The sequence below is a fragment of the Geospiza fortis genome, unplaced genomic scaffold, assembly GCF_000277835.1.
Source record: "Geospiza fortis unplaced genomic scaffold, GeoFor_1.0 scaffold138, whole genome shotgun sequence".
Classification (NCBI taxonomy): Eukaryota; Metazoa; Chordata; class Aves; order Passeriformes; family Thraupidae; genus Geospiza; species Geospiza fortis.
Window position 1 is genome coordinate 6331600 of NW_005054307.1, and position 15142 is coordinate 6346741.

The following is a 15142-nucleotide window of genomic DNA, read 5'->3' on the forward strand; positions in this document are numbered from 1 at the left end:
TAGGCAGTGGTAAGATCTGGCTTTGGTGGTGTGTGTGACAGACAAGTCAGGCTGTCAAGTATAAAGACACATCTCAAAAAACCAGAACACCTTTCATATGTTTTGCGCTTGTCTATATCTTTACAGATTTGCTGATAATTATATTTTTGTCTGTATGGGTGAGATAAGGAATATTTCTTACAGAATCTACAGCCAGGTGACTAATGCTGATCTCTCCTCTGGGGAGACAAGGCAGAAGGTTTCCCCCTAATTTAAGTGGATTAAGGTGACAAAAGACACAAATTATTTTAATCCAGCAGCCCTCTTCTGGGAAAGAAACTTGCTTTCATCATGAGAAGCTGAAACCATGGGATTAACTATCCTGCCAGAAACTCTGTAAGGAAGCTGGGAAAGAGCACATGGTGAAGTCAGCTTCTCTATCAGTTATTTAATGTATGCTTATGGCTTGATAGTTTTTCTTATATCAAGAATGCATCATTAATACAGCATATAAGTATTTCAATATATATAAATATTGGAATTTGATTGCTTTTGTAAGGGACACTGTTGGGCCACTGCTGTAAAGATTTTTGATCTGGCACAGTAACATTTTGCTTTTGATTTCTGCATCACGGTTTTGTTGCCACATGACAGAGCAGCACATCTTGAACTAGCTGCAGCCCTGCTGAGGTGAGCATCAACCTGGGGTGGCTTCCCCCTGACCAAGGACCATGAGGAACCAGCCTGCAGCACACCAGGCAGTTTTTAAAGGTGTCATTTTGAGGGACCAAACCTCTAGCTACTTATTGAACGTCATTGAATGCTGTAGAGTGGCAGTTAACCTGAGGAAGGAGAGAAATCCAACTATTGTGTTCTATCCCTCTAAAATATTCCCTGTGAAGTGTTTCCTTACATTCAGGAAATCCCATGTGTCTGAAATACTCACTGTAGATTATAAGACTTCACTCAACCAAATCAAGAGAGATAAATGGTAAAAATTAATCCATGTTTTAATGAATAAAAGCAAAAAAATCTTCAATGTCAAGTTAAAAAACTGCACTTAAGAGGGAGGGTGAGGCACCATTCCCACCCACCAAACTCAACCTAGGTGATTAATAATGTCTAGTTAGGTACCAACAGGAAAAAAAAAGCCCTCCACATTGTCAAATAATGTTTCCCACTTCCATAGAGGCCATGTCATACAGCCTTCAGAAATGTGTCAAGCACTGCTTGAAGGAGAAAAACCGAGCTCCCTTTCATCTTGGACTACCCTAATTTGAAGGTTATGAGATAACAAAGTTGTTCTAATGATTAGGAACCCTGTAATTTACAGCCTGAAAATGTATTTCTGAATAATGTAATCTAAAATAGTCTGCAGTTTAACATTCCTCTCTTGGCTGGTGTTGACCCCTCTGCACCCTGAGTGACATTTGGGCCATGTCTACTACCCTGCCCCTAAAACTTCTGGTCCCAGTTTTCCTGAAAATCAGGGCCGGTCTTATCCCAGTCTGAGCTCTCCCTTGTGTGGGAATTCCCCAGCCATAAAGCAGGGACACGCACCCATTCATAGCACAAGCAAACTGTTAGATCTTGTAATGTGCTGTATGCAGCTCATGGCACACTAAACCTGTCTGTAGCTTCCAGCTGGTAAAATGTGATCATGCTTGCAGTTGTGCCTTCCAGTACCATTTATTACCTACAGCTGAGAAGCTTAGCCTGCTGTGGGAGCTGCTCTACATTACATTTTCCTCTGGAAAACCATATGGAATTGGATTGAAGCTGTTTCTGTTCCCAAACAAGCTGAGAGGAGCCTGCTGCACTATCTGTGATGCAGGTGTCTTCATGAAACTTCAAACTTCTGCCAAAATAAACTTAAGAATTTTTTTCCCCTTTTCTGGCAATGATCACTGCCAGTCAGACAGGGAAGAAAGTGAGTTTTGGTGATTTACGGCCTCGGTTCCCATGCCATTATAGCCTGGCATTATGGCAGCAGTCCCCCAGAGATGCTGCTCTCCGCTTCCCTAGTTAGAAGGCCATTGGTAAAAAACCTTACCAAGGTTTGCGGGGCTCAGAGTATCACTGCTTCCCTGGCCATTTATACACTGCTTCTTTTCAGCACAAACTGCACTTGATTACAAAACCTTTACCCTTTTTTTCTCATAACTCACTGTTTCAGGTTTTAACTATTTTAAGGTTTTACTACTGGCAAGAATTTTCTCCAAAAAAGGTACTGATGAACCCTCAAGCCTAATATTTTGTGACTTCTTCCATGTTCAGACTCAGCTAGATTGCCTATAGACTGTCCAAATTAAGCAGAATCTGAAGGAGGCTTTATTCTAGACAGAATAATTTGAGCTGGTGCCACTCAGTGCAGCAGGCCTCTGACCAGGCTGGCACAGCCCACAGCTGTGCCTGCCAGTTCCCATGACCCTGCTCCTTCCCTCTCAGGGACATTCTGAAGGCCAAGATGAGGGAATGGGCATCACCTTGGCCTGCTCTGAGCATAAAGCAGGGAGTTGAACACAGCTCTACTTTAAAGTCATTACTCTACAGTTAACCTGCCTTGATTTGCTATCTTAAAGGTAAATGTCATGTGCTTCATCTCCTAAATTCCTTCTCAAGGTACTCATAAAAGTCAAAGAAAGAGGTAGACGGGCGTCTGTCTCAAAGCCTCTGCAGAAAAAGGTGGAAACTGCAGATTTTGTTTCACAGATGACAGCAATTGGTATTAAGTTTTGTCTCAGCAGTTAGGTATAGACATCAAAGCAAATTGTCTTTGTCAGAAGAAATTGATAGGTTTCATTTTGTTTGGTACAACTATAAATTACTATAACGAAAAAAGCTGATTAAAACCCCCAGTTGTCTGGACTCACTCAAGTCTAGACATGTTTTATAAAGAATGAAAGACTATAAACAATGAAATAAAAAATGAAACTGAATGAAGTATTTGAACTAACTTTTAAAATATGGGAAGGAAAAAAATCTAGATGGAAATACATTACTTATTAAAAAAATCCACTTAAAATTATACAGAAGTTTGGTTTTTCACTATCCTCAATTACAAATAGACCTTCATATTGCAATAACTACATGACAGTTGAGGAGTAAAATGAAAATGTGTTTCTTCTGCAGCTGTGCATTTGCAATGCTACTTACACTTCTATTTCACATGAGTGGTCAATATTTTTCACTACTGTTTTCTTGAGTCTTTTACAATTTAGCAAGTAAAGAAATGATAGCATTCTCCCCCATCACAGCCCATAGGAGAAAAAATTTTGAGAACCGGAAACAGTTTGACATGATGTTTAGCAGTTAATAACAATCTGAATTTAAAATAAACTCAACAAATCAAGCTGTTTTAAGACCACATAAGTTCTTCCTATAACAATTGAAGCGCACATAATTACTATTAAAATATATGGATCACTACCTGAAATTTTTTAAAACTCAGGAAGTCTGAAAAATTGCAATAAACTTGATTCAAAAAGGTTTCTTTCTTCAGTCTCTCATAACCTTGAGAGCTTTTTCATATAAATGATGGCTTTGTTCAATAATAGATTTTTGCCAAGTTGCGATGTCTTTAAGGCCTTTCAGACAAAGAGAAAAATAAACAAGCATGACTCCAGGCTAGTGCTTTCCTTCTCCAGAATCCTGCTACTAGGGTACAGTTTGGAAAGTCTATTCTTTATGGGGTTTATATTGTCTTGTATTTTTCTATGAAACCTTTCGATATTTGAGCTCTAAGCTTTTCTCTTTTTTTAAATCTATTCTTCTTATTAGAATCTGTACAAGTGAGACATTTACATATCTAAAATCAACCCAGTATAGACACCTACATGGTGAAGCACCTCTCTTCATGCTTTCTAGAGAATAGGAATTAAGACATGCCAGTTGTTCTACAAAGTTTAAAATGTTACTGATTAAATGACAGATCTCAATAAAATAAGTTGGCAGTTTTGTGCTGTTTCTGTTTATGATCTCTAACTGACCCTAATAACTAAAACTCAGAGACTTCTTCACTAACTATGCATTGTACTGTATGTTCTTTGAGGAGTGAGTAACAGCCAGAAGTGTTGAAGACTAACCTACATCTCTTTGGGAACTTCATAAAGATTATGCTACAAAAATGTTTGAACATTAGGACTAGATGTCCTGCTGTGCAATGATACTGCTGCTACTGGACAAACATCACAGTGACGTGAATGGTTACTCAGACTGCTGTAGTAAAAAGAAGGGCTTTAGGGAAGTTGCTGCTTTGCTTATTGTTACAGATTAACAAGATTCTATCTTGAACGTGTAATTGTTTATTTAGGTAAAACTCCCCTTGTCTCTTCCTGGACATTTGGTTACTCAATTGTGGAATTTAACTAATTCATAGAAAATTTCAGAGTATAAATATCACCATGTCTTTAGCCTCATTTATAAGAGTATTTGTTTTAGAGGTAGAAAGATACATTTCTTTAGCCAGATGACTGCATACACCAACAGGAAACACTCTGGATTTCTTCTAAGGAAAAATGTGACTGTGCTGTTATACTTGGAAATCACTCTGGAATCCACACAGAAAAGCCCTGCTCACAGTTAGCACTATACTGGGCTAGGAAATCTTAAACAAAACTATGTAAAAGCATGTACACATTAATCTATCCAGACTACATAATGTACAGTAAGTGCTGTAAGGACAGGGATTCATTTTATTCAGATTGCCTACTGCAGTAGTTCTTAACATCTCTATCACCAATGACCATTACTTGTTAAAATAAGGCTGTGAAAAAAATAACTAAGGAAAACCATCATATTGATAGCTGGCTTAAAGCCACCATCATAAAGCAATCTGTACCTTTGTAAGAAAATTTCAGGAGTCCACTTGTAAAAAATATTGAGGATCTGTTGACTTACTGCAATGACATTATTGTTCATAAAATGCTATTAAAAGTAGAAAAATTAACTCAACCTACCTAAGAAGAAACAAGCTTTTTGCAGATTTTCTCAAGTGTTCTGCTCTCACTTTACACAGACACATTTACCAAAACTTTCAACTAACTGAACCACTGATTTGTCTAACTTTGGATTAGGTATTGTCTACGTAAGGGCTGAACAGAAAGCTGTTACTGCAAGAGAATCTAAGGTCAATTTTGGTCCTTCTACAGAATATAGGACACTGAGGCCAGATATCAAAAAAACCTGTTTCCTTAAGGAGAATTTTGCTCTAAGTAGATAGAGACTAAAATCTGAAGGGACCTCAATTAATGTGCAAAAAGGCCTCTGGACCATTTTAATGATCTAACAACCTTCTGTAAGCAATTACATCTCTTGTATGTCTTACATGGTATCCAGTGTGACTAAAAGGGTGGAGACTGCTATCAGAACAGGCTACTGCAGAAGCCAAGTGGGGAACTCCAGCTTCACACATATCTGGGGAAAAAGATAAAGCTGATTTTCATTCTTTTTAGAAGAAAGTTTCTGGTTTTATTTCAGTTCTTGTAATCAAGATTACAAGCAAACAAAAAGAAAAGAGAAAAAAGTCACTGATTGGTAGGTCCCAATTTTCCCACCTTTTTTTCTACTCTGTGACAGATACCAGAGGACCATCAGGCAAAATACTGAGTTTTCCTCTTTCATTTGACATTTAAGCTAACCTGTGGGCAGTTCAAACTTCACAACTTTAATGCAAAGCCAATATTTGGCAACAGAATAGGTAAGTTTCGACACCTGTCTACTCAAAGTTAATTGCACTGGGTGTCCTTGCATCCACAACCCACTTCAGTGACATGCTATGAAGTGGAACAAGACCATTCACACTGGTGAGAAGCTGCTGCTCCTTTCAAGTAGGTGATTGTTTAACAGGAGGCTAAATTTCAGTTAAAACCACTTTGTATTTTCATCACTCTCTTACCTGTAACACCTGCTCACGAAAACTTCACTGGTGAATCCCATTCCTCCCCAAAACTGGAGACAGCTATCAGTCACTTCACGGGTCAGACGACCCATCTTTAGCTTAGCCATGGAGGCAAATTTTGTCACATCGTTGCCTTCTACATAGAGAGCTAATAAAAAAAGAAGGCATAAAAAGTCAGTCACTCTGGAAGTCACCTCCCCATGTTCCTTTAGCCTGACAAGGTTCTTTGCACAAAGAGAAGCACATCTGGGAAGCAGATGTGGGAGCTCACCCACGGCGCGGTGCAGCAGCGAGCGCAGGAGCTCCACTTCGGCTGCCAGCTCGGCCAGGCAGAAGTGCACGGTTTGGTTGTGCAGGACAGGCCGGCCAAACACCTTCCGCTGCCGTGTGTAGTCAATAGTTTCTTGTATAACAGTTTCCATTAGTGTCAGGGCTGGAAGAAACAAAGCACAGAACAAGGCATCGTTTTAGCCAGATCTGTTGAGCTTCTTGGTGAAAGAGAAGGTTTATTCACATTGTACAACCAACACATTAGGTTTTTAAAAGGAAATTGTTCTGTACACTCAGTTTGGGGTGAAGCTTCAATTCTGAGAAGAGTCTGGTACTTCCTTGTACCTTGAAGACACCTATCTCACTTGAGCCCTAAACTGCCAAAACCTGGAAGAGAGGGAAGAGAAGTGGGTAGGAAAGAGGGAGAGTCATAAAAAGCAGTACCAACGTGATGAGATAAACTTTATGCTTAGTGTCTCATTTAGGGCCCTAGCAAAAGCTTGTGGCAACTCCTATTTTACATGCTACCTGTGTCCTGAAGGTTTGTTAAATCCTGGAAAAAAAATCTGAAGGCAGACAGTGTAGTGTGCTTGTAGTGAGGAAGGTTGCAGAAATGTAAATTGAAGGAAGCCTTGAGGGAAAAGACAGAAACCTAGTCTGAGATCAAGAAACACAAATAGACTGCTTATTACATCTGTGCTCTGTGATCCCAGCATAGAGAAGAAAAATTCATACCCACTTAAAAAAAACCATTAAATATTTCTCCTAATGGAAACAGCATGAAAATAGGATACTGCTGTAAAACAGGTGAGAGAGGCAGCAGACGATGCTTTAAAGCAGAGCTAGTTTGCTGCTGCTTTTTGTGCAATCTCATTTTAAACAAGAAAAAAAGGGAAAAGTTTCTCTTCCAATGCAAACCAGCCTTGAAGTGTATGACTAAGCTATTAGTCCCTTGCAGTGTAGCTGGGATAACAGCAGATACAGAATGTGTGGAGAATTTTGTTTGGCAAATATGGACTCATGTTACTGTGACAAGCAGCAGGGCATGATTTCACAAATCTATCTGTATGAGAAGGGTCCCATTTTCTCTTTTCAAAATATGCATATCCACATCCATTTGCATTTAAAGTCTAAACCACAAAACTCTGAATGTAAAATGCAAAATAAACTCAAACCCTGGACTAGTGGGAAATCCCTTTTCCTAACTGTGAGTTACTCACATGACAGTCCCTTGCAGGAGCCTGGTGTGCTCCTGCAAGGGACTATCATGTGAATATCTTTTTGCTTTGTTTTCAAGACCACTGCTATTTAAATTTCATCTCTGTACTGCTGTCCTGTGTAGACTCTGCATCCCACCAATTCCCCCTGCCATGATCATTCACCATCACTTCCACAGAGCACCATTTTTCACATCATGTCTCCACATTCCATAGGGTGATCAGTTTTTCTCATTACCTAAATATTTTCCCCTCCTTTCTCATACAACTAACTGCAATGCTTATTTTTCAGAAGAGCAAATACAGTAATGCCCTCATTTCTTCTGTGTTAACACACTACATTGTCACCCAAATGCTGGCTTTCTGGACAGGAAAATAAAATTCTGTTTTCAGGAACATCTCTTGAATAGAAATACTGTCCTTCCAAAGGACAATATCACACAACACTGTAGCATGTGTAACATCAACAGCTTTTTCACTTGTATGTCTATGGTCTCCAGCTTGAAAAATGTAAGGAAAGAGCAAGGAGTATCCAGGCACCACTTGTCCCTTTCCCTCCGACTGAAATCTGGGAAGAATACAGTGCAGTCTGAGCCGCTGGGTACATGCCAGTGCTAGGAGAGCAGAAGGGAGGTGGAAGGAATAAAGACAAGGCATTCATCTTGTGTTGGTCTGTTGGTGCAAGGTGCTCCAGCACAGCTTGTGTGGTTCTCAGCATCCAGCACCAGGGAAAAAGAGAGAGGAAACAGCAAAGAGGAGGCAGGAGCAAGATCAGGTGGGAAGAAACAGGACAGAAACTGTTCAGGTCCTGCTTGCAAAAGGTCTAAAGATCATGAAGGGACTTTGGTCAAACTCTCCTCAGGCTGTCACCACACATTATGGCTCAGACTGGGGTTCTGGGAAAACTGCTCTTACAGTGTCCACCTCTCCAATACACTGTCTCCTTCCTGCCCCTGCGGATCCATCCTGCTGCCATTACTGCCCTTCTTATTCCAGGAACTGTCATTTGCACACAGAAACAAACAGAGGAAATCTAAGCACTGTCCTGGGCTGCTTCAAAAGAGGCCATCAGGTCAAGGGTCGTGATTGTCTCCCTCTACTCTGTTCTCCTGAGACCCCATCTGGAGTACTGCTTCCAGCTCTGGAGCCCACAATACAAAACAGCCATTGATCTGTTGCAGCAGGTCCAGAGGAGGGTCCTGAAGAAGAGTAAAAGGCTGGAGCACCTCTCCCATGAGGACAGGCTAAGAGTGTTGGAGTTGTTCAGCATGGAGTAGTGCAGGCTCTGGGGAGGCCTTACTGCAGCCTTTTGATATATAAAGGGAGCTTATAAGAAAGATGGGGATAGAGTTTTTACCAGACCCTGTAGTATCAGGACAAGGGGGACTGGTTTCAAATTTAAAGAATGTAGATTTAGATTGAACAAAAGGAAGAATGTTTTGGAACTGGAACTACATGATCTTTAGGGTCCCTTCCAACCCAAACCATTCTATCATTTTACGATTCTAAGAAATGTCTTATGAGACTGGTGAGATACTGGAACATGTTGCCCAGAGAAGTTGTGGGTGCCCCAAGACATATCCATTCCCTGGACATGTTCAAGGCCAGGACGGATGGGCTTTGAGCAACCTGGTTTAATGAAAGGTGTCTCTGCCCACGGTGGAGGGGTTGGACGTGATGAACTTTAAAGGTTCCTTCCCAAACCATTCTGTGATGCTGATGACAGGTACTCAGTGCTCTGAGCACAGCTCTAACATGGCAAAGCCTGGCTGTGTAGCAAACAGCACCAAAATGCAGCACATCATAAATACCATGACAGCCAATAGCCATGTTCAACAACATAACAGTGCACAACATTTTCCCAGTCATACGAATTCAGAGAAACGCCATTCATAATAGGGAACACCCCTCTTTTTCTGTGTATTTGTTTCCTTTTCTTATACAATGTTCCCCACATCCTCAGACAAACTTAGCCCCATGGGTTTCAACTGACAACACATGCAAGAAATGTCACCCTAGGGCAGCCTAAGGAATGCGTGGCCTACCACACAGCTGAGAATTGTGAAAGCACTTGAAGTTGTCAATGCAGAATAATATTTTCCTTGTATCTCCATCCAACTTATATAATTCCACTTAAAATTTCTGGTCACTGTAAAGACACTTTGTCTTCTGCTGTGTTTCCTCTCAAAAGAAAATGAAACTAATATGTTTTTCCTAGGTTGTGGCTGATCATTCTCTAATGAAATGTACAGTGAGCTCTAAGCTGAGCAATCTGATTCTTAAGGATGTATGTTGCCCATGCAAAAGGATCTGTCATCCTGCTTACTGGCCATGACTCAATGGTGCTCATAAAACTGAAGTTGCAGGAGCAAATAGAATTCATTAGAAAAGTGTCATTCTGCTCTCACATGCACTCTGAACTCCCTCTTTGTCTCTGAGTTAAGCAATTCACAAGACAACTGTTTGCTTTTTTTGCCATAGCAACATTCTTTTCCTGTGATCAGTGCAACAGGCCCTCAAACAGACAGTGTTTACCAAGTGTCACAACACGGGAGACTTGTGGCACTTTTTTCTTTCAGTGAAGCAAGAAACACAGTGAATTTGACCATTGCCTTTGATGATGTGTCACTCAGAAGAAGAGACCACACCTGGGAGCAAATTTTGCAATTCCAGGAAGCTAGTTTTCCATTTGTATTTTAAACCTGTTTGACTGAAAATAGATTTTAAAAGAAAAAAAAAAAAAAAAACAAGTGAAGAAAGATACTGGCCACAAAGAAGATAATTAATAAACAAAAAAGAAGTGTAGAGCATGTGATACTTGAAATTAAAAATACATAAACCCCCCACCAAACAAAGAGAAACAGAACAAAGAACCCCAAACACAACAAAATAACACCCAGAAAGGAAAAACAGACAAGTCAACTGCCTTTTCCAAGTTAAAGGAAGCAGTGAAAGTGAGGATCCCAGGACTGGTCCCTAAAGCATTTAAAAGTAGACTGATGATTTTCAATGCCACAGTCATGAACTGGGAAGGAACAGAAATGTCCTACTGAGGGGCAGAAGTGAAGACCAGGATTAAACATGCAGACCTAAGGCACTTAAAGGCACTTAAATAGTTTCACGCATCTGAGCCTTCACCTGAGCAGTCATGGTTGAATGTATGTGAAACTATTTTCAGGACAGGAAGTTAACACCTCTAGACACAACAAACTGCACCCATTGAGTACTGGGCTCCCTTCTGAACACTGGTTACTCTTTTTCTTGTTTACCATAATTGGTGATCTCTGAAGTTTGCAGCTTGGCCCAAACCATGGGTCTTGTCCCTGCTGCCAATGCTTTTATGTATTTTATATCAGATAATTGAAACAAAGCAAACCCAAGGTGTCCAGCAAGTTTTACACAGTAGCCACTGCAGAAGGCAGCTCCCTCTCCTTGGTGAGCTCCCAGACTCTTCCTCCCTGCTGGCCCTTGCCTGGCCATAGCAGGCAAGGAGAGAAGCCCTTCCCAGGCTGCTCATCCAGGACAAGGGTTCACCTGCTCCTGCTGCGTTGTTTTGGACAAAAAAAGGAATTGAAACCTGGTGTTCCAGTTCCTGGCAGAGCACAGTGACAGCCAGGCAGTTGTGCAAGACTGGACAGTACCAAGCTGCCCGTGGTTTTAGCAGGAGTGATCTAACCTGCCAGGCTTTGTGTATTGATGTGGTCAGTGCGCGTCACTTTTGCCTGGGGCATGACTAATGCTGCCTGGGGAGTCTCACTGCAGCCCAGAGCTTCTCATGGTTTGTTTAATTTAGACTTCAAACTGAGCATAGAAATGCACAATGCACATCCTTGTAGTCTGTATACATCTCAATTAAAGCAGAAGCAGTGGTAGGATCACAACTCCTGCTTGCCTGAGTCTGCAGTGACATCCTTGGCAAGTGTAACCTCCCGTCCTTTGCTAAAACTACTCTCACATGTACTATTTATCCCAGGCTGAACTAAGAACTTTAGTTCAATAAACGAGTTTTTTTTTTAAAGGCATTTGAACTCCAAAATATTTGGTCTGTGATGAACCCAAAGTAGTGAGTGCTTTTTTTATTTGTTCACTGAATCAAAACACCACTTCTTAGAATGCTTAATTTCCCAGCCACACACAGACAGTGACAGACAGGGAATGCACAGGAGCATGAATACAGTGACATTATTTAGACAACCCTGGAATCTAAAGAGGACCAATCTTCTTACAGTGAACCACATTATATTTAACCTGAAGAATCAAACACTGAGGTGTAGGGAGAAAGTTTGCAGGCTGAAAGTAGACAATCTAGTCTTGGATCTGATTTCCTGGACTATCCACAATCCATAAAACCCAACTACATAGATTTGAGTACAGCCTGAGTTCTGAGTAACATAAACTCTGTGACAAAATAACTTCAGGGAAAGGAATGTACCACTTATGTCCAAATTGTACAGAGGTAAAACAGATTTGCAAAACAAAGCTCTGACATCCTGCAAGAGCCACTTAACTTTACACAGCCAATAAGTTAACTTTCTAAAATCCATGATCAGCATCATAACGCACTGTACTACAGGAAAAGTCACTATCCTTCTATTTCATGCTGATATTTTGATAGCCTTTGCACTATATTTGTAATAGACATAACATGATGCCATAATTTCTTTGCAGAGTAGCAACAAGAAAAAGAAACAAGGGAAAAAAGAGCCTCTGCAATGGCCCACAAAATATATTCTGCTTCAGGTTTTTGCACAGAAAAAGGAATTTTTCTACAGAAAGGGAATGTCGTCTGTATCCAGGCTATGACGGATTTCAAAAACAGATACTAAAAGATCATTGCAACTTACAAGAAAAGAAAAGTGCTGTTAGTCATGCAAAGAGTGATCACTGTGTCCCTACAGAAGCACGAATGATGACTTACCACTGGCTACTCCCCACAGCCGCTCTTCTTGGAATTGCAACATCTGGTATGTAAAACCGTTTCCTTCCTCACCGATGAGGTTCTTGCAGGGGACCCTTACATCTTCAAAAAAGATCTGAGCTGTGTCTGATGACCTCATGCCCAGTTTGTCTATCTTTTTAGCAACATGAATGCCTGAAGAGAAAGGTGTATGAGAAAGACCACAAAAAATAGAAGCACTATGAACAAATACAATGTTTTCAGAAGGAAAAGTCTGCAGATGTGAATGTACGTTCCAAGACAACAGTGCAACCTACCTTCAGGAAAAACATAACAGTATTCTGGAGTGAAATGGCCCAGATCCTATTTTAAAAGGTTTTTCCACTTTATTAAACCACCAAATCAGAAACTTTAAATGTAAAAACCCCACTTTTCATTATATCCCCAAATAATAAGTATTTACTAGTTTTAATAATCTTACTCCACACAGGTCCTCAAACAATGCAATTTTATTTGTTTATATTTGATTTTTATCTAGCATTACAATAAAATGCTGAAATTCAATTTGGCAATATTTGCCGAGTGCCTGCACTGCTATGAAACAGTACACAAATATTCAGTAAGGACAAAAACAGAGCTACATTTTAAGCTGCAGCTAGGAGTATTTCTCCTCCTGGAAATCCTTTTCCTTCCCTCTCTTCTTCATTTATCCTCCCCTTCCTAGCCTATGCTCATTTTTTCTGGTACAGTGATCACTCTCAGTTTTCATGTGTATATGTTTGTGAGGAGGGTTTGCTTCCCCACAGACTCTCTACACAGCACTGACTCTGACCCCACATGCATTGCTCTGTTGAAGAAGAACCTGGTTCATTCAGGTCTGGCCACATGAGGGTTCAGCTACCTCATCAGCCCAGGCAGGACTCCTTCCCATTGTTTGTTTTTTCATAGCTGCAAGTTCTTCCCTGCTGTTGTTTGGATGCAAGCATGGCTTACCCCTGTGCCACGAGAGTTTAACAGGCACCCACTGTTTTCCCGTGGCATTTCTACTGTCTTCAGCTTTTATCTCCCTGTTGATCTGGAGCTAATCCAGATATTCCGGGTGAAAGTCAAGAATGTTTCAAAAGCAAAAGGAGGACAACAACTAGGCATAAGGATTTGTGCATAACACGTTAATTACATCTGACAAGTCTGTATGTGTAGCAAAACAGTCCTCCAACTCAGCATATGTATATTTGCCAGAAAACCAAAGCTTTTTACTACTCATGTCCATGTTATTCCAACCAGCTTTGTGATGAGAAGGTATTCTGTTGTTATTTTCCTCTTTATTCGTCTTCAGCCCTCTGCTACTCTCTGGCATGGCTCAGTAGAAGCTGGTTGGTCACCACACAGATTGTTCTGGTCCCTCTGTACTTGTTCGTATCTTGCTGTTCTTCACAGCTTTCAGACAACATCTCCTTCCGAACTAATACAGACATCTCATCCTTTACTCAAAGGAGGCCTTCAGACATATGAAAATTACTTTGGTTTTTTGGCAGAAGAGGTTGGCAGTCATTTCCTTCAAATTTACTCTCTCTGGCTGCACAAAATAAGATTATGGAAATTTTCAACTCTTCACAGAGATGAAATACTGACATTATTTACAAATGCCAAGACTTCTCTGAGAACAATGTTCACATAGACTTCCACAAGTTCCACTCAAGATTTTTTCTCCACCAACCAAGCTGTAAACAGATTATGTATTAGGAAGACTTGCTTTGATATATGATCAATGCAGGAGTAAAATCAGAACAGCTGCATAAATTTCTTGACTTTTGAATTGAAAATTATCCAGTAATTTGTACTCAGTCAGCCAAAAAATCATTTGTGGTTTGTTTCCATATTAAAAACATAGCTAAATAACCACACACTGAGCAATTTAGAAGTCCAGATGAAATCAGGAACATTGTTTCCCATTGGAATACTGCTATTTGGTTTCTGTGAGAATTGCAGAGATCATGTATGGTCTAAAGCCAACCGGCTTTATGTAATCACTGCTCCTCACCCATATGAAGATGCACTTACTGCTCTTGTTAGTGGGTGGTTTAAAAGGACTGTCCTCAAGAAAGCACAACTGCTGCCAGTTCATTATTACATTGCTAAATTATTCCTGTTGTTTACTTCCCAGATCCACATACAGCAAATACTACTGAAGAAAGCTCTTACAGGCTTGGTTAGTGAGCTAAATGTGCTGATGATTTCTATCTGTAATTCTTCCAGATTGGGTTGTGGTTCAATTTTCCTGGGTCCAGCAGCATCCCCCTTTGTCATGCCCTATCAGTTTCAGTTGCTCTTAATTCATGGTTCTCACCAAGCTGCATCAGTCTCATGGGATGCCCCTTCTGAGGCTAGCACATGCTTTACACTGTAGAAGACAATCGTACATAATCATCTCTTTGGCCACTGTGGGGGCATCAAAATCTCCCTTCATGTAATTATCTTTCTTCTCTTCCTAAGGGGTACTAAAAATGAGAAATTACCAGCAGCAGTAGAAATTACTGTCCCAGGTAAGTCCTGGAGTTCATCTGTATTAAATAAATTACATGCAATAACTAACAAATCTGAATTTAACAACGCCAAGCACATGACTTACTAGAATCACTGTAACAGAGCCATTTTGAGCTACTTACACCAGTATCACTGAGATGGACTGCTATTTCTCTGCCTGGGCAGTTCTTCCCAAGCATCTTTGATTTTTCATTTTCTCCCATTCCTCCAGCCTTCTGACAATCTCTTTTATTTCCTGTATTCTATCTTGAGAAAAAGGCAGTTGCTCTCTCCTGACACCATTTAGTGCCATTACAAATGGAAACAGACACATTTTAAATTGCAATCTAAGAAACA

At 40.4% G+C, this 15142-nt stretch overlaps 1 protein-coding gene across 1 annotated transcript in view; it reads right to left on the reverse strand.

Moving 5' to 3' along the window:
* The window catches only part of LOC102043453 (probable acyl-CoA dehydrogenase 6), a 30788-nt gene that overhangs the window by 1787 nt on the left and 13859 nt on the right, over window positions 1-15142 (reverse strand). The window contains exons 5-7 of the mRNA XM_031066806.1: window positions 12284-12457; window positions 6150-6311; window positions 5876-6026 (exon numbers count right to left, since the gene is read on the reverse strand). Of these exons, the coding sequence (XP_030922666.1) occupies window positions 5876-6026; window positions 6150-6311; window positions 12284-12457 (487 nt within the window). The remainder of the gene's footprint in view (window positions 1-5875; window positions 6027-6149; window positions 6312-12283; window positions 12458-15142) is intronic.